Source organism: Salvelinus namaycush, chromosome 2, assembly GCF_016432855.1.
Source record: "Salvelinus namaycush isolate Seneca chromosome 2, SaNama_1.0, whole genome shotgun sequence".
Classification (NCBI taxonomy): Eukaryota; Metazoa; Chordata; class Actinopteri; order Salmoniformes; family Salmonidae; genus Salvelinus; species Salvelinus namaycush.
The window spans coordinates 6,730,524-6,748,754 of record NC_052308.1 but is presented as its reverse complement, the minus strand read 5'-3'; the positions used below and the strand labels follow the sequence as shown (position 1 = coordinate 6,748,754).

Here is an 18,231-nt window from a genome sequence, read left to right as displayed (position 1 = left end):
GCAGACCGCACCACCCTCTGGAGAGCCTTGCGGTCGTGGGCGGTGCATCTTGTACACATGAGTAATTGGGTGACAGTTGCCTTGACAGATCTCCAGGATCATTATACCACTATCTCCCAAGGTATAGTTTATTAAAGACATCATGTGACTTTTTCTTCATTATTCTCCCCCCAGACGGAGCCTCGTCTGTCAGCCCAGATGAAGGCGGTATCAGCAGAGTACCTGTGTCCCGTGTTAGACCCCTCTACTAAGAACATCACTAAGTCCCTGGCCTCCCTGACAGACATCCAGGAGAACGGGACCAGTATGAGCCTCACCCTCCCTATCTTCAGAGACCGGATGTCCAGGACCATCAACCTGCCCGTCAGGGGGCACACCTTGTGAGTTGTAGGCTATGGCGCACTGTAACTTCTGGGGAGTACCAATATGGGGGACGGTGGCTTCACATCAACGCCTGCTGTCAGCCATCTAGGGAACATATATGTCTGTAACTGCATGGCAGTGTTACATGCTAATTCAAGGTGTGCTAATACATGCTAATACATGCTAATTCAACGATCTGCTACTGTATGCTAATGCTTATTCTCTCTCGCTCTCTGAATTCAATTCAATTCAAGGTGCTTTATTGGCATGGGAAACATATGTTACATAATAAGCAACAATAATAAACTCTCTCTCAGTCCCAGACAGTCTCGCGGTGGTGACACCTCCCCTCTAACAAGAAGGAAGTCTTATGACCGAGGCCAGTCTTCCAGGTAGCTAACTGTCTTCCCACTAATCACTAATCACTTTTGTTCAATCTCCACATTCCCTTTACCCTGTCTTCCTGCTTTGTGTTATTCCTGTTTAATGATCTATGTGAAATGTACTTCAAATAAATATGACTTGACTTCAATCAATCCATTAATCAATCAATGAATCAATCCATGAATCAACCAATCAATCATTGAATATGAGACACAAACTTAACTCCCGAAAAGTCAGCTGTTCTCATAATATCCCGCATCTCTCCACACCACCCCCCCTCCACCTCTCCTCTCCCCATCCTCCCCTCAACCGCTCTCCCCTATCACTCTCTCTCAGAAATGCTGATGGGTTCACTCCCCCCTCCTCCCCCCCTCTTAGAACCCGTAACGACCGCAATGTCTTCTCAAGGCTCACCAGCAACCAGAGTCAGGGCTCTGCACTGGACAAGTAAGTACACACACACACACACACACACACACACACACACACACACACACACACACACACACACACACACACACACAGAGACAGAGACAGAGACACAGACAGAGACAGAGACAGAGACAGAGACAGACAGACAGACAGACAGACAGACAGACAGACACGGACAAACACACACTCACATACTGTAACCTTAAAAAACCTTCAAAGCTCTTTGTTTTCTCAGCCAATCATCCTCCTCATCTGATCTTTACTTCCTGTCTGTCCTTTCCTTTCTTTCATCGTTCTATGGTTGTTTTATGGTTCTTTCATCGTTCTCCTCCTGAGTTGTTCTATGGTTCTTTCATCGTTCTCCTCCTGAGTTGTTCTATGGTTCTTTCATCGTTCTCCTCCTGAGTTGTTCTATGGTTTTTTCATCGTTCTCCTCCTGAGTTGTCCTATGGTTCTTTCATCGTTCTCCTCCTGAGTTGTCCTATGGTTCTTTCATCGTTCTCCTCCTGAGTTGTTCTATGGTTTTTTCATCGTTCTCCTCCTGAGTTGTCCTATGGTTCTTTCATCGTTCACCTCCTGAGTTGTTCTATGGTTCTTTCATCGTTCTCCTCCTGAGTTGTCCTATGGTTCTTTCATCGTTCTCCTCCTGAGTTGTTCTATGGTTCTATGGATTGAGATTAATATCAGGGTCTCATTAACCTGGCATTGACAGCCATTCACATTCATCCTAGGATGGACAGTCTCGCTGCAGGTTTCTAGGTGATATTCTCTAATAGAGGTCCTGCTGCCAGACAGATAGACGTGAACAATCTGGCTCTGCTCTTAATGGAACGTATTAACAATGGAAAATATACTTTCAGCGCTCACTAATAGAAGATATTTTAAAAACAGTTCAGCTGATGAAGGGTTGGAGTCCGGAAAAACATTCTTGAGATGGCTGTTGCAAAGAAGCCCTCAGAACAGGAAATCCCAGTGTCCTCTTGTGTTCGTTCCTCTTCTTAAACACTCAGAACAGGAAATCCCAGTGTCCTCTTGTGTTCGTTCCTCTTCTTAAACACTCAGAACAGGAAATCCCAGTGTCCTCTTGTGTTCGTTCCTCTTCTTAAACACTCAGAACAGGAAATCCCAGTGTCCTCTTGTGTTCATTCCTCTTCTTAAACACTCAGAACAGGAAATCCCAGTGTCCTCTTGTGTTCATTACTCTTCTTAAACGATTCTAGTTCTCAGCTCTGGAAATGGCAGCAGTTAATTGTCAGCCTCTCTAAATTGTTTATGTAGTTTCTAATCTTTATTAATCCTGATAGGTTGTGGCCTTTTTTTGACCCCCTGATTGGTGTAGGAAGTGGTGATTTGTGTGTGTGTGTGTGTGTGTGTGTGTGTGTGTGTGTGTGTGTGTGTGTGTGTGTGTGTGTGTGTGTGTGTGTGTGTGTGTGTGTGTGTGTGTGTGTGTGTGTGTGTGTGTGTGTGTGACTGTGTCTGTGTGTGTGTGTGTGTGTGTGACTGTGTCTGTGTGTGTGTGTGTGTGTGTGACTGTGTCTGTGTCTGTGTCTGTGTGTACTAGGGTGGGCTAGGGCTGCCTGAGGTTGCCTCTGGATTCTCATTATGTAAACCAGGACTAGGTAATTGAGCTCAGAGGAACTGGCTAGCTTCCTCTTTGGGGATGGTGTCATTTGCCGCCATTGAGTTTAGGATGGTGGCTGGGTTATTGGAATATATAGTTTGGGGGGGTATTTCAGAAATGTGTTTCATTACATGGTAATTGTTAGATGGGTTTATCTTATGAGGTTTAGTGACAGGTCTTTTTTTTAATATGTTATGTCGTTTTACATGGTTTTCACATCAACATTGTTTTTGTAACACTTTTAAATCCATCTCTAAGTATGCTTTGAATCAATCCAAGTTATGTTTCTCTACGCACTGTGTGTGTGTTCACGTTGCTTTGGTGCATTCTCCGTTCAAAATCTTGGGCTCTGGCCTTCATCATCAGAATACATTTTTTCAAAGTGTTTAACACGTTTCATATTTCTTTGTCTTGAAACTGTCTGTTGTGGAACACACTGGAAATATCATTTTTTCTGGGACTTTTTCAGTTTTGAGAAACTGTCACTGAAAAGAAGACTCAGACCGCTGCTCTGCGCAAACATACTCTCCTGTCCTCCCACCTCAAACATACTCTCCTGTCCTCCCACCTCAAACATACTCTCCTGTCCTCTCACCTCAAACAGACACTCCTGTCCTCTCACCTCAAACAGACACTCCTGTCCTCTCACCTCAAACATACTCTCCTGTCCTCTCACCTCAAACAGACACTCCTGTCCTCTCACCTCAAACAGACACTCCTGTCCTCTCACCTCAAACAGACTCTCCTGTCCTCTCACCTCAAACATACTCTCCTGTCCTCTCACCTCAAACATACTCTCCTGTCCTCTCACCTCAAACATACTCTCCTGTCCTCTCACCTCAAACATACACTCCTGTCCTCTCACCTCAAACAGACACTCCTGTCCTCTCACCTCAAACAGACACTCCTGTCCTCTCACCTCAAACAGACACTCCTGTCCTCTCACCTCAAACAGACACTCCTGTCCTCTCACCTCAAACAGACACTCCTGTCCTCTCACCTCAAACAGACACTCCTGTCCTCTCCTGTCCTCTCACCTCAAACATACTCTCCTGTCCTCTCACCTCAAACAGACACTCCTGTCCTCTCACCTCAAACATACTCTCCTGTCCTCTCACCTCAAACATACTCTCCTGTCCTCTCACCTCAAACATACTCTCCTGTCCTCTCACCTCAAACATACACTCCTGTCCTCTCACCTCAAACAGACACTCCTGTCCTCTCACCTCAAACAGACACTCCTGTCCTCTCACCTCAAACATACTCTCCTGTCCTCTCACCTCAAACATACTCTCCTGTCCTCTCACCTCAAACATACTCTCCTGTCCTCTCACCTCAAATAGACACTCCTGTCCTCTCACCTCAAACAGACTCTCCTGTCCTCTCACCTCAAACAGACACTCCTGTCCTCTCACCTCAAACAGACTCTCCTGTCCTCTCACCTCAAACAGACTCTCCTGTCCTCCCACCTCAAACATACTCTCCTGTCCTCTCACCTCAAACAGACACTCCTGTCCTCTCACCTCAAACAGACTCTCCTGTCCTCCCACCTCAAACATACTCTCCTGTCCTCTCACCTCAAACAGACACTCCTGTCCTCTCACCTCAAACAGACTGACTCTCCTGTCCTCTCACCTCAAACAGACTCTCCTGTCCTCCCACCTCAAACATACACTCCTGTCCTCCCACCTCAAACATACTCTCCTGTCCTCCCACCTCAAACAGAATCTCCTGTCCTCTCACCTCAAACAGACACTCCTGTCCTCTCACCTCAAACATACTCTCCTGTCCTCTCACCTCAAACAGACTCTCCTGTCCTCTCACCTCAAACATACTCTCCTGTCCTCTCACCTCAAACATACTCTCCTGTCCTCTCACCTCAAACATACTCTCCTGTCCTCTCACCTCAAACATACACTCCTGTCCTCTCACCTCAAACAGACACTCCTGTCCTCTCACCTCAAACAGACACTCCTGTCCTCTCACCTCAAACAGACACTCCTGTCCTCTCACCTCAAACAGACACTCCTGTCCTCTCACCTCAAACAGACACTCCTGTCCTCTCACCTCAAACAGACACTCCTGTCCTCTCACCTCAAACAGACACTCCTGTCCTCTCACCTCAAACAGACACTCCTGTCCTCTCACCTCAAACAGACACTCCTGTCCTCTCACCTCAAACATACTCTTCTGTCCTCTCCTGTCCTCTCACCTCAAACATACTCTCCTGTCCTCTCACCTCAAACATACTCTCCTGTCCTCTCACCTCAAACAGACACTCCTGTCCTCTCACCTCAAACATACTCTCCTGTCCTCTCACCTCAAACATACTCTCCTGTCCTCTCACCTCAAACATACTCTCCTGTCCTCTCACCTCAAACATACTCTCCTGTCCTCTCACCTCAAACATACTCTCCTGTCCTCTCACCTCAAACATACTCTCCTGTCCTCTCACCTCAAACATACACTCCTGTCCTCTCACCTCAAACATACACTCCTGTCCTCTCACCTCAAACATACTCTCCTGTCCTCTCACCTCAAACATACTCTCCTGTCCTCTCACCTCAAACATACTCTCCTGTCCTCTCACCTCAAACATACTCTCCTGTCCTCTCACCTCAAACATACTCTCCTGTCCTCTCACCTCAAACATACTCTCCTGTCCTCTCTCCCCAAACATACTCTCCTGTCCTCTCACCTCAAACATACTCTCCTGTCCTCTCACCTCAAACATACTCTCCTGTCCTCTCACCTCAAACAGACACTCCTGTCCTCCCACCTCAAACATACTCTCCTGTCCTCTCACCTCAAACATACTCTCCTGTCCTCTCACCTCAAACAGACACTCCTGTCCTCTCACCTCAAACATACTCTCCTGTCCTCTCACCTCAAACAGACACTCCTGTCCTCCCACCTCAAACATACTCTCCTGTCCTCTCACCTCAAACATACTCTCCTGTCCTCTCACCTCAAACATACTCTCCTGTCCTCTCACCTCAAACATACTCTCCTGTCCTCTCACCTCAAACATACTCTCCTGTCCTCTCACCTCAAACATACACCCCTGTCCTCCCACCTCAAACATACTCTCCTGTCCTCTCACCTCAAACATACTCTCCTGTCCTCTCACCTCAAACATACTCTCCTGTCCTCTCACCTCAAACATACTCTCCTGTCCTCTCACCTCAAACATACTCTCCTGTCCTCTCACCTCAAACATACTCTCCTGTCCTCTCACCTCAAACATACTCTCCTGTCCTCTCACCTCAAACATACACTCCTGTCCTCTCACCTCAAACAGACACTCCTGTCCTCTCACCTCAAACAGACACTCCTGTCCTCTCACCTCAAACAGACACTCCTGTCCTCTCACCTCAAACAGACACTCCTGTCCTCTCACCTCAAACAGACACTCCTGTCCTCTCACCTCAAACAGACACTCCTGTCCTCTCCTGTCCTCTCACCTCAAACATACTCTCCTGTCCTCTCACCTCAAACAGACACTCCTGTCCTCTCACCTCAAACATACTCTCCTGTCCTCTCACCTCAAACATACTCTCCTGTCCTCTCACCTCAAACATACTCTCCTGTCCTCTCACCTCAAACATACACTCCTGTCCTCTCACCTCAAACAGACACTCCTGTCCTCTCACCTCAAACAGACACTCCTGTCCTCTCACCTCAAACATACTCTCCTGTCCTCTCACCTCAAACATACTCTCCTGTCCTCTCACCTCAAACATACTCTCCTGTCCTCTCACCTCAAACAGACACTCCTGTCCTCTCACCTCAAACATACTCTCCTGTCCTCTCACCTCAAACATACTCTCCTGTCCTCTCACCTCAAACATACTCTCCTGTCCTCTCACCTCAAACAGACACTCCTGTCCTCTCACCTCAAACAGACACTCCTGTCCTCTCCTGTCCTCTCACCTCAAACAGACTCTCCTGTCCTCTCACCTCAAACAGACACTCCTGTCCTCTCACCTCAAACAGAATCTCCTGTCCTCTCACCTCAAACAGACTCTCCTGTCCTCCCACCTCAAACATACTCTCCTGTCCTCTCACCTCAAACAGACACTCCTGTCCTCTCACCTCAAACAGACTCTCCTGTCCTCCCACCTCAAACATACTCTCCTGTCCTCTCACCTCAAACAGACTCTCCTGTCCTCTCACCTCAAACAGACTGACTCTCCTGTCCTCTCACCTCAAACAGACTCTCCTGTCCTCCCACCTCAAACATACACTCCTGTCCTCTCACCTCAAACATACTCTCCTGTCCTCCCACCTCAAACATACTCTCCTGTCCTCCCACCTCAAACAGAATCTCCTGTCCTCTCACCTCAAACAGACACTCCTGTCCTCTCACCTCAAACATACTCTCCTGTTCTCTCACCTCAAACAGACTCTCCTGTCCTCTCACCTCAAACATACTCTCCTGTCCTCTCACCTCAAACATACTCTCCTGTCCTCTCACCTCAAACATACTCTCCTGTCCTCTCACCTCAAACATACACTCCTGTCCTCTCACCTCAAACAGACACTCCTGTCCTCTCACCTCAAACATACTCTCCTGTCCTCTCACCTCAAACATACTCTCCTGTCCTCTCACCTCAAACATACTCTCCTGTCCTCTCACCTCAAACAGACACTCCTGTCCTCCCACCTCAAACATACTCTCCTGTCCTCTCACCTCAAACATACTCTCCTGTCCTCTCACCTCAAACAGACACTCCTGTCCTCCCACCTCAAACATACTCTCCTGTCCTCTCACCTCAAACAGACTCTCCTGTCCTCTCACCTCAAACAGACACTCCTGTCCTCTCACCTCAAACATACTCTCCTGTCCTCTCACCTCAAACATACTCTCCTGTCCTCTCACCTCAAACATACTCTCCTGTCCTCTCACCTCAAACAGACTCTCCTGTCCTCTCACCTCAAACAGACACTCCTGTCCTCTCACCTCAAACAGACTCTCCTGTCCTCTCACCTCAAACATACTCTCCTGTCCTCTCACCTCAAACATACTCTCCTGTCCTCTCACCTCAAACATACTCTCCTGTCCTCTCACCTCAAACATACTCTCCTGTCCTCCCCGAGGTGACAAGGCAAAAATCTGTCATTCTACCCCTGAGCAAGGTAGTAAACCCACTGTTCCCCAGTGGCTGAAGATGTGGATGTCGATTAAGGCAGCCCCCTGTACCTCTCTGATTCAGAGTGGTTGGGTTAAATGAGGAAGACACATTTCAGTTGAATGCATTCAGTTGTACAACTGATTAGGTATCTCCCTTTCCCTTTCCCGTTCCCTTTCCTACCTCCCAAAACAACGATATCCCTATGGGCTTGGTACAAAACATTTACACTAGTAGTTTCTACAAAAACAGCTCAAAGATTCTCAGGGAAAAGTAACAAGAGGTTCTGAATACTAGATATTTAGCCAGAGCCAGATATATACATATGGTCTGGTTTCATATGCACATTGCACCCATAAGTCAGTATACTGGGCATTAATAAACACGCCCCCATCAACCTCATAGGGTATTAAAAAGCAGGTACTATGACAGAATTTATAGAGGTGATATTGTTCTGCTGCCTTCTAACAGCTTTGCTCCCTACATAAATCTGAATTTACAACTGGCATTACAATGACTGCTGAGCAATAAAATATTTATAGGATGTGCCTAATGGCAGCCTATTCCCTTAATAGTGCACTACTTTTCACACACTTGCCAGTGTTTTCCCTACTTACAACTCAGGGAATAGGCGGTACACCGGAGCAGATCTTTCCCACAGAGACAGTTAACTAAGAGTGGGTGGGTTCTCCTGAGATGTCCAGTCTGATTGACAACCCTGTCTTCCAATCAACTGCTGTCTCCCTGCTGATAACCCAAATCCCTCTCCCTCTCCCTCTCCCTGCCCTTCCTCTTCCTTTACTTCCTGGTTCCTGGTAAACCCCACCCCCAATCCCAGTAAGCCCTCCCTCTTTAAGTGTACTTCTGTTTTATCCCTTACTGTACTGTAGGTATCCCTTCCTTCTTTAACCCAGAAACTTTATGGATAACTGTACCTCCCCTAATCCTAAACCTGACCCTGCCATTGGCTAGTCTGAGTGGCAGATGTTGTTTCTGCTGTCTTGTCACAGGCTGGAACAAACTGTCACACAGGCTAGCCATCCCCTATTCCCTATCCCTGAACCTGAACCTAACCCTACCAGTATAACCCTTTCTCCTCTAGCTATAGTGCTCAATATGCTCCTAACTTCCTCTCTTCTCCTCCCCTAACCGTGCTTCTCTCCTCTCATAACCCTGCTTCTCTTCTCTCCTCTCCTCTCCTAACCCTGATCCTCTCTTCTTCTCTCCTAACCCTGCTCCTCTCCTCTCCTAACCCTGATCCTCTCTTCTCCTCTCCTAACCCTGATCCTCTCTTCTCCTCTCCTAACCATGCGTCTCTCCTCTCCTAACCCTGCTTCTCTTCTCTCCTCTCTTCTCTTCTCATCTCCTAAACCTGATCCTCTCTTCTCCTCTCCTAACCCTGCTTCTCGTCTCTCCTCTCTTCTCATCTCCTAAACCTGATCCTCTCTTCTCCTCTCCTAACCCTGATCCTCTCTTCTCCTCTCCTAACCCTGATCCTTTCCTCTCCTAACCCTTCTCCTGTCTTCTCCTCTCCTAACCCTGATCCTCTCCTAACCCTGCTCCTCTCTTCTCCTCTCGGAACCCTGCTCCTCTCTTCTCCTAACTCTGCTCCTCTCTTCTCCTCTCCTAACCCTGATCCTCTCTTCTCCTCTCCTAACCCTGCTCCTCTCTTCTCCTCTCCTAACCCTGATCCTCTCTTCTCCTCTCCTAACCCTGATCCTTTCCTCTCCTAACCCTGATCCTCTCTTCTCCTCTCCTAACCCTGCTCCTCTCTTCTCCTCTCCTAACCCTGCTCCTCTCTTCTCCTCTCCTAACCCTGCTTCTCTTCTCTCCTATCCTCTCCTAACCCTGCTCCTCTCTTCTCCTCTCCTAACTCTGCTCCTCTCTTCTCCTCTCCTAACCCTGCTCCTCTCTTCTTCTCTCCTAACCCTGCTCCTCTCCTCTCCTAACCCTGATCCTTTCCTCTCCTCTCCTAACCCTGATCCTCTCCTATCCTAACCCTGATCCTCTCCTATCCTAACCCTGATCCTCTCCTATCCTAACCCTGATCCTCTTCTATCCTAACCCTGATCCTCTCCTATCCTAACCCTGATCCTCTCCTATCCTAACCCTGATCCTTTCGTCTCCTAACCTTGATCCTTTCCTCTCCTCACCCTGATCCTTTCCTCTCCTAATCCTTTTCCTGTCTTCTCCTCTCCTAACCCTGATCCTCTCCTCTTCTAACCCTGCTCCTCTCTTCTCCTCTCCTAACCCTGATCCTGTCTTCTCCTCTCCTAACCCTGCTCCTCTCTTCTCCTCTCCTAACCCTGATCCTGTCTTCTCCTCTCCTAACCCTGATCCTCTCTTCTCCTCTCCTAACCCTGCTTCTCTTCTCTTCTCTCATCTCCTCTCCTCTCCTAACCCTGATCCTCTCTTCCCTTCTCCTCTCCTAACCCTGCTCCTCTCCTGTTCTGTCTTCAGGTCAGATGACAGCGACTCCACTCACTCTGAGGTTCTCAGGTAGAGATATCTATCTGTCCCTTCCATTCTGTCTCTCCTCTTGCCTGATTGGCCAGTCACTCGGCTGGCCCCTCCTCCTTTCCCGGGCTAGGCAGAGTTGATGTGGAGCATGATTTAGCCTCATTGGTCCCCCCTCACCCTCCTCCAATCCCCTTCCACCAGTGTGGTGTTTCATATTTGCATTGTCCGTCCCCCCAACTCATGGCATCTGAACTAATCTTTCTGTCTGGAGAGCTTTGGGTGAGGTCAGTTCAATGAATTCAAGGCTACTATGAGATTCACAAATGGAGTGGATAGCATAAATATTAAGCATTGACAGCACACAACTAGGCATTGGTAATGCTCATAAGCATTGTGACTCCCTTTCCTAGACAATAAAGAATGACATTTTTGCCTGGACATATCAATCATAACCCTATTAGAACGTTTTGAATTCACATTGCCACTCAGAAATTGCTCGAAAACAGAAGGCTGTACCAACATGAATAATTAAAAACTATTTTGGCAGTGCTCTGTTGGATATGTTAAGAGATGATTTGTTATGGGACGACCCAGCTGCCCTGAGCAGCACAGCTGTTTCAACCTGTAAGTCTCCAAACAGTAATAGGACAAGTAGATAGAGAGGGAGAAACAGGTATGTGGTTATCTAGAGCAAAACAAACCCTCTCTAGGCCTTAGCTGAATGTACGGTAGCTGCCAACTCTCTCCCCTCTCTCTCTCTCTCTCTGTCTCTCTCTCTCCTCTCTCTCTCTGTCTCTCTCTCGCCTCTCTCTGTCTGTCTTTCTCTCTCCTCTCTCTCACTGTCTCTCTCTCTCCTCTCTCTGTCTGTCTCTCTCTCCTCTCTCTCTCTGTCTCTCTCTCTGTCAATTTCAATTCAATTCAAGGGGCTTTATTGGCATGGGAAACATGTGTTAACATTGCCAAAGCAAGTGAGGTAGACAATATACAAAAGTGAAATAAACAATAAAAATTAACAGTAAACATTACACATACAGAAGTTTCAAAACAATAACAATGGCGCCAATGTAAACTGAGGTTTTTATAAATATGAACTTTATCGAACAAAACATATATGTATTGTGTAACATGAAGTCCTATGAGTGTCATCTGATGAAGATCATCAAAGGTTAGTGATTAATTTTATCTCTATCTCTCTCGCTTTTTTTTTGTGTGACTTTTGTGAAAAATGACTGTGTTTGTCTGTGATTTTGCGGTGACCTAACATAATCGTTTGTGGTGCTTTCGCTGTAAAGCCTATTTGAAATCGGACACTTTGGTGGGATTAACAACAAGATTACCTTTAAAATGGTATAAGACACATGATTGTCTGAGGAATTTTAATTATGAGATGTCTGTTGTTTGAATTTGGCGCCCTGCACTTTCACTGGCTGTTGACGAGGTGAGACGCAGCCAGTGAAAGTGCAGGGCGCCAAATTCAAAACAACAGAAATCCCATAAAATTCCTCAAACATACATGTATTTTACACCATTTTAAATATACACTTGTTGTAAATCCAGCCACAGTGTCCGATTTCAAATAGGCTTTACGACGAAAGCAAACCTAACGATTATGTTAGGTGAGTGCCTATTCACAGAAAAACACAGCCATTTTTTCCAGCCAAAGAGAGGAGTCACAAAAGCAGAAATATAGATAAACCTTTGATGATCTTCATCAGATGACACTAATAGGACTTCATGTTACACAATACATGTATGTTTTGTTCGGTAAAGTAAAATATTTATATCCAAAAATCTCAGTTTACATTGGTACGTTATGTTCAGTACTTCCAAAACATCCGGTGATTTTGCAGAGAGCCACAACAATTTACAGAAATACTCATCATAAATGTTGATGAAAATACAAGTGTTACACATTGAATTATAGATATACCTCTCCTTAATGCAACCGCTGTGTCAGATTTAAAAAAAACTTTACGGAAAAAGCAAACCATGCAATAATCTGAGTACGGCGCTAAGACGACAAATCAACCCAAAGAGATATCCGCCATGTTGGAGTCAACAGAAGTCAGAAATAGCATTATAAATATTCACTTACTTTTGATGATCTTCATCAGAATGCACTCCCAGGAATCCCAGTTCCACAATAAATGTTTGTTTTGTTCGATAATGTCCATCATTTATGTCCAAATTCCTCCTTGTTGTTCGCGCGTTCAGTACACAATCTAAACTCACGACGCGCGTGCAAGTCCAGCGGACAGTACGGACGAAAAGTCCAAAAAGTTCCGTTACAGTCTGTAGAAACATGTCAAACGATGTATAGAATCAATCTTTAGGATGTTTTTAACATAAATCTTCAATAATGTTCCAACCGGAGAATTCCTTTGTCTTTGGAAATGCGATGGAACGCAGCTAACTCTCACATGAACGCGCATGGTCAGCGCATTGGTCAGCTCATGGCACTCTGGGAGAGACCTTACTCAATCTCCTCTCATTTGCCCCCACTTCACAGTAGAAGCATCAAACAATGTTCTATAGACTGTTGACATCTAGTGGAAGCCTTAGGAAGTGCAACATGACCCCATTTCCACTGTATCTTGGATAAGCAAAGAGTTGAAAACCTACAAACCTCAGATTTCCCACTTCCTGGTTGGATTTTTTCTCAGGTTTTTGCCTGCCATATGAGTTCTGTTATACTCACAGACATCATTCAAACAGTTTTAGAAACTTCAGAGTGTTTTCTAACCAAATCTACTAATACTATGCATATCTGGGCCTGAGTAGCAGGCAGTTTACTCTGGGCACGCTTTTCATCCGGGCGTGAAAATAATGCCCCCTACCCCAAAGAAGTTAAGTATCAAAGGTAAATGTAATATCTAAAATATACTTAAGTATCAAAAGTAAAAGTATAAATAATTTCAAATTCCTTATAGTAGGCAAACCAGACGGCACCATTTTCTTGTTTTTTTTATTTACAGATAGCCAGGGGCACACTCCACCACTCCACCACTCCACCACTCCAACACTCCACCACTCCACCACTCCAACACTCCACCACTCCACCACTCCACCACTCCAACACTCCACCACTCCACCACTCCAACACTCCAACACTCCACCACTCCAACACTCCACCACTCCAACACTCCAACACTCCAACACTCCAACACTCCACCACTCCACCACTCCAACACTCCACCACTCCACCACTCCAACACTCCACCACTCCACCACTCCAACACTCCAACACTCCACCACTCCTCCACTCCAACACTCCAACACTCCACCACTCCAACACTCCACCACACCAACACTCCACCACTCCAACACTCCACCACTCCAACACTTAGACATATTTTACAAATTAAGCATTTATGTTTACTGAGTCCGCCAGATCAGAGACAGTAGGGATGACCAGGGATGTTCTCTTGATAAGTGTGTGAATTTGACAATTTTCTTGTCCCGCAAAGCATTCAAAATGTAATGAGTACTTTTGTGTGTCAGTCAAAATGTATGGAGTAAAAAAATATATATTTTCTTTAGGAATGTAGTGAAGTAAAAGTAAAAGTTGTCAAAAATATCAATATTAAAGTAACGTACAGATACCCCTAAAACTACTTAAGTAGTACTTTAGAGTATTTTTACTTAAGTACTTTACACCACTGCTCCCCAGCAATAAGATTAATTCAGAAGACACCCCTCCCTTCCACACCCTTTTATCCATAAACCACATGTGCCCAATTCCAAACCGACAGGGAATATTTGGAATGAGGCCGATATACTAGCCCTGTCACACCTTACCTCCATCCTGTGTGACCAGACAAAGTCATGGTTCCAATCCAACCACTCATTCAGTCCATTTGGATTGGATCTGGGCCCTAGGCCACAGACAGAGGAGAGGGGGTTTGGAACCGGGCCCTAGGCCACAGACAGAGGAGAGGGGGGAGGGGGTTTGGAACTGGGCCCTAGGCCACAGACAGAGGGGGTCTGATGTGACAGCCCCCCCCCCCCCCCCCCCCACTCACTCACTCGCCTGTCTGTCCCAGAAGCCTCTGCTTCGGACCAAACTCTGAACTGGGATTGGCTCAGAAGGGGCGAGGGCCACAAATACGCTCACTCTTGATTGCTGGAGATGCTGCATGTAGATATGATGTCACAGGATGTTGTGGTGTTGTTGTTGTTGTGTTTGAGTTGGCTGCTACCGGCTGTTGTTGAGTTGTGCTTCTTATCTTCGATGCAGTGAACCCTCGCTGTTCTCCATCATCATTTGAATGAACAGCACTGTGTTCCTATATAACTGTTCTTCTTTTGGCTGGTGTTGTTATTGCGTTAGCTGACATGCATGCAGCTTGTCCTGTTGTTCTGAGTGTGTGGCTGAGGCTGCTCTAGCAGTCATGCTGTTCACCTGCTTTTAAAGCACCAAGCATGTCACTACATAGAGAGGGAGGGGAAGTGATATGGGACTTGGGGAAGAGGACAAGTGTGTGTGTGTGTGTGGGGGGGGGGGGGGGGGGGGGACAGATGAGTCCAGGGAGACTCATCTGTCCCAGTTTTGTCTTTAATGACTGGTCCCTATTCCCCACACTCTCTCTCTCTCTCTCTCTCTCTCTCTCTCTCTCTCTCTCTCTCTCTCTCTCTCTCTCTCTCTCTCTATCTCTCTCTCTCTCTCTCTCCCCCCCCCCCCCCCCTCTCTCTCTCTGTCTCCCCCCCTCTCTCTCTCCCCCCCCCCAGTGGTTCCAGCCACAGCGCAATATGAAACTCACTGGATACTAATTTTCCATCTTTCTCGCTCGGCCAATTCCCCCTGAGCACTCTGGGACCCTGGTCCTGCCAGCAAGAACCAAAAGAGGGAGAGGAATGAAGAGGGAGACAGACACAGAGAGAGGGAGGAGAGGGAGAGATAGCTGATAGAGGGAGAGAGATGGAGGATGAAGAGGAGAATGAGATGGAGAGATAGCTAAACAGAGCTAGAAGGGGGGAGGGAGAGAGAGGGAGAAAGAGAGGAAGGAACAAGGAGGAAGGGATGGAGCAAAAGAGGGAGAGGAGAGGTTCGTTATTTCTGCGGAGTAGAGATTGCTGCTTCCACTGCCAGCCAGGAGATGGATGGTTTTAGGTCAAGCTCTCTAATTGGGCTTCCAAAAAAAGAGAGGGATGGAGAGGAAGGGATGGAGAGAGAGAAGGAGAGGAAGGGATGGAGAAAGAGAAGGAGAGGAAGGGGTGGAGAGAGAAGGAGAGGAAGGGGTGGAGAGAGAGAGAAGCTAGAGGAAGGGATGGAGAGGAAGGGATGGAGAGAGAGAAGGAGAGGAAGGGATGGAGAGAGAGAAGGAGAGGAAGGGAAGGAGAGGAAGGGATGGAGAGAGAGAAGGAGAGGAAGGGATGGAGAGAGAGAAGGAGAGGAAGGGGTGGAGAGAGAAGGAGAGGAAGGGGTGGAGAGAGAGAAGCTAGAGGAAGGGATGGAGAGGAAGGGATGGAGAGAGAGAAGGAGAGGAAGGGATGGAGAGAGAGAAGGAGAGGAAGGGAAGGAGAGGAAGGGATGGAGAGGAAGAGAAGGAGAGGAAGGGGTGGAGAGGACGGGAAGGAGAGGAAGGGATGGAGAGAGAGAAGGAGAGGAAGGGGTGGAGAGGAAGAGAAGGAGAGGAAGGGGTGGAGAGGAAGGGAAGGAGAGGAAGGGATGGAGAGAGAGAAGGAGAGGAAGGGATGGAGAGAGAGAAGGAGAGGAAGGGGTGGAGAGAGAGAAGGAGAGGAAGGGATGGAGAGAGAGAAGCTAGAGGAAGGGATGGAGAGGAGGGGATGGAGAGAGAGAAGGAGAGGAAGGGATGGAGAGAGAGAAGGAGAGGAAGGGATGGAGAGGAAGGGATGGAGAGAGAGAAGGAGAGGAAGGGATGGAGAGAGAGAAGGAGAGGAAGGGGTGGAGAGAGAGAAGGAGAGGAAGGGGTGGAGAGAGAGAAGGAGAGGAAGGGATGGAGAGAGAGAAGGAGAGGAAGGGATGGAGAGGAAGGGAAGGAGAGGAAGGGATGGAGAGAGAGAAGGAGAGGAAGGGATGGAGAGGAAGGGATGGAGAGGAAGGGATGGAGAGAGAGAAGGAGAGGAAGGGATGGAGAGAGAGAAGGAGAGGAAGGGGTGGAGAGAGAGAAGGAGAGGAAGGGATGGAGAGAGAGAAAGAGAGGAAGGGAAGGAGAGGAAGGGATGGAGAGAGAGAAGGAGAGGAAGGGATGGAGAGAGAGAAGGAGAGGAAGGGATGGATAGAGAGAAGCTAGAGGAAGGGGTGGAGAGAGAAGGAGAGGAAGGGGTGGAGAGAGAGAAGGAGAGGAAGGGAAGGAGAGGAAGGGATGGAGAGAGAGAAGGAGAGGAAGGGATGGAGAGGAAGGGATGGAGAGAGAGAAGGAGAGGAAGGGATGGAGAGAGAGAAGGAGAGGAAGGGATGGATAGAGAGAAGCTAGAGGAAGGGGTGGAGAGAGAGAAGGAGAGGAAGGGGTGGAGAGAGAGAAGGAGAGGAAGGGGTGGAGAGAGAGAAGGAGAGGAAGGGGTGGAGAGAGAGAAGGAGAGGAAGGGGTAGAGAGAGAGAAGGAGAGGAAGGGGTGGAGAGAGAGAAGGAGAGGAAGGGATGGAGAGAGAGAAGGAGAGGAAGGGGTGGAGAGAGAGAAGGAGAGGAAGGGGTGGAGAGAGAGAAGGAGAGGAAGGGGTGGAGAGAGAGAAGGAGAGGAAGGGGTGGATAGAGAGAAGGAGAGGAAGGGGTGGAGAGAGAGAAGCTAGAGGAAGGGGTGGAGAGAGAGAAGGAGAGGAAGGGATAGAGAGAAGGAGAGGAAGGAAGTGAGAGTTTACATGTCTTTATCCCCAGCAAGGGGCATGGTAGAGCTGTACTCTTTAACCTATTGTGTTCTAGTGTGTGTGTGTATTGTGTTCTAGTGTGTGTGTATTGTGTTCTTTGTGTGTTTTTAGATGTTTTGTATCTGTGTGGGGTCAGTGGTCTGTGTGTTGTGTGTGTGTGTGTGTGATGGTGTGTCTCTGTCAGTGTGTGTGTTTAACAGTGTGTCTCCCACAGGGGTGTGATCAGTCCCACGGGGGGTGTGAAGGGAGGGCGGACTGCGCCCCTCCAGTGTTCTGCCGTGGCAGAGGGACACTCTAAACCTGTCCTCTGTGTGGACGCTACAGATGAACTGCTCTTTACGGGATCTAAGGGTACGTCAACGTTGCCACGACAACACCAACACTGTCCTCCCAGCTGAGGTCAGGAGTTTCTTCTTATCATGGTAGCCAGGAAAACCTCTGGACGTACTGGACCTTTTAAAGAGGACATTTGTTGTTCATCATATAGACAAATAATACATATCAGAGGAGGCTGGTGGACGGAGCAATAGGAAGACGGGCTCATTGTAATGGCTGGATTGGAATTGACGGAATGGAGTCAAACATGTGGTTTCCATAGGTTTGATTTATTCCATACCATTCCATTGACTCCATTCCAGCCATTACAATGAGCCTGTTCTCCTATATCTTCTTCCACCAGCCTCCTCTGATTTGTGTCCACGTAAAAACAGACATTGAATCACACTTTTTTTTTGCCCAATCAATTCATTATCAAGACCTTAATTAGCTGAAATAAAAACAGGTTAGAAGTTTTCTGTTTCTGTTTTTTTGATCCGTCTCACCTGGTCTCTCCTCATCAGACCGGACGTGTAAGATGTGGAACCTGGTGACGGGACAGGAGATCGTCACGTTGAAAGGCCATCCCAACAATGTGGTGTCAGTCAAATACTGTTCCTCCTCCTGCCTCGTCTTCTCAGTCTCCACCTCATACATCAAGGTCTGGGACATACGAGACTCCGCCAAGTGTGTCCGCAC

At 47.5% G+C, this 18,231-nt stretch overlaps 1 protein-coding gene across 2 annotated transcripts in view; it reads left to right on the top strand.

The window, feature by feature from the left end:
* Positions 1-18,231, top strand: part of LOC120024178 (kinesin-like protein KIF21B) — a 56,835-nt gene that overhangs the window by 29,857 nt on the left and 8,747 nt on the right. The window contains exons 25-30 of one of the 2 annotated variants that reach the window (XM_038968354.1): positions 175-380; positions 681-755; positions 1,084-1,194; positions 10,393-10,431; positions 17,432-17,568; positions 18,057-18,231. The exon at positions 18,057-18,231 is cut by the window's right edge and continues 6 nt beyond it. In XM_038968354.1, the coding sequence (XP_038824282.1) occupies positions 175-380; positions 681-755; positions 1,084-1,194; positions 10,393-10,431; positions 17,432-17,568; positions 18,057-18,231 (743 nt within the window). The remainder of the gene's footprint in view (positions 1-174; positions 381-680; positions 756-1,083; positions 1,195-10,392; positions 10,432-17,431; positions 17,569-18,056) is intronic. The other variant, XM_038968363.1, reaches the window with a different exon arrangement.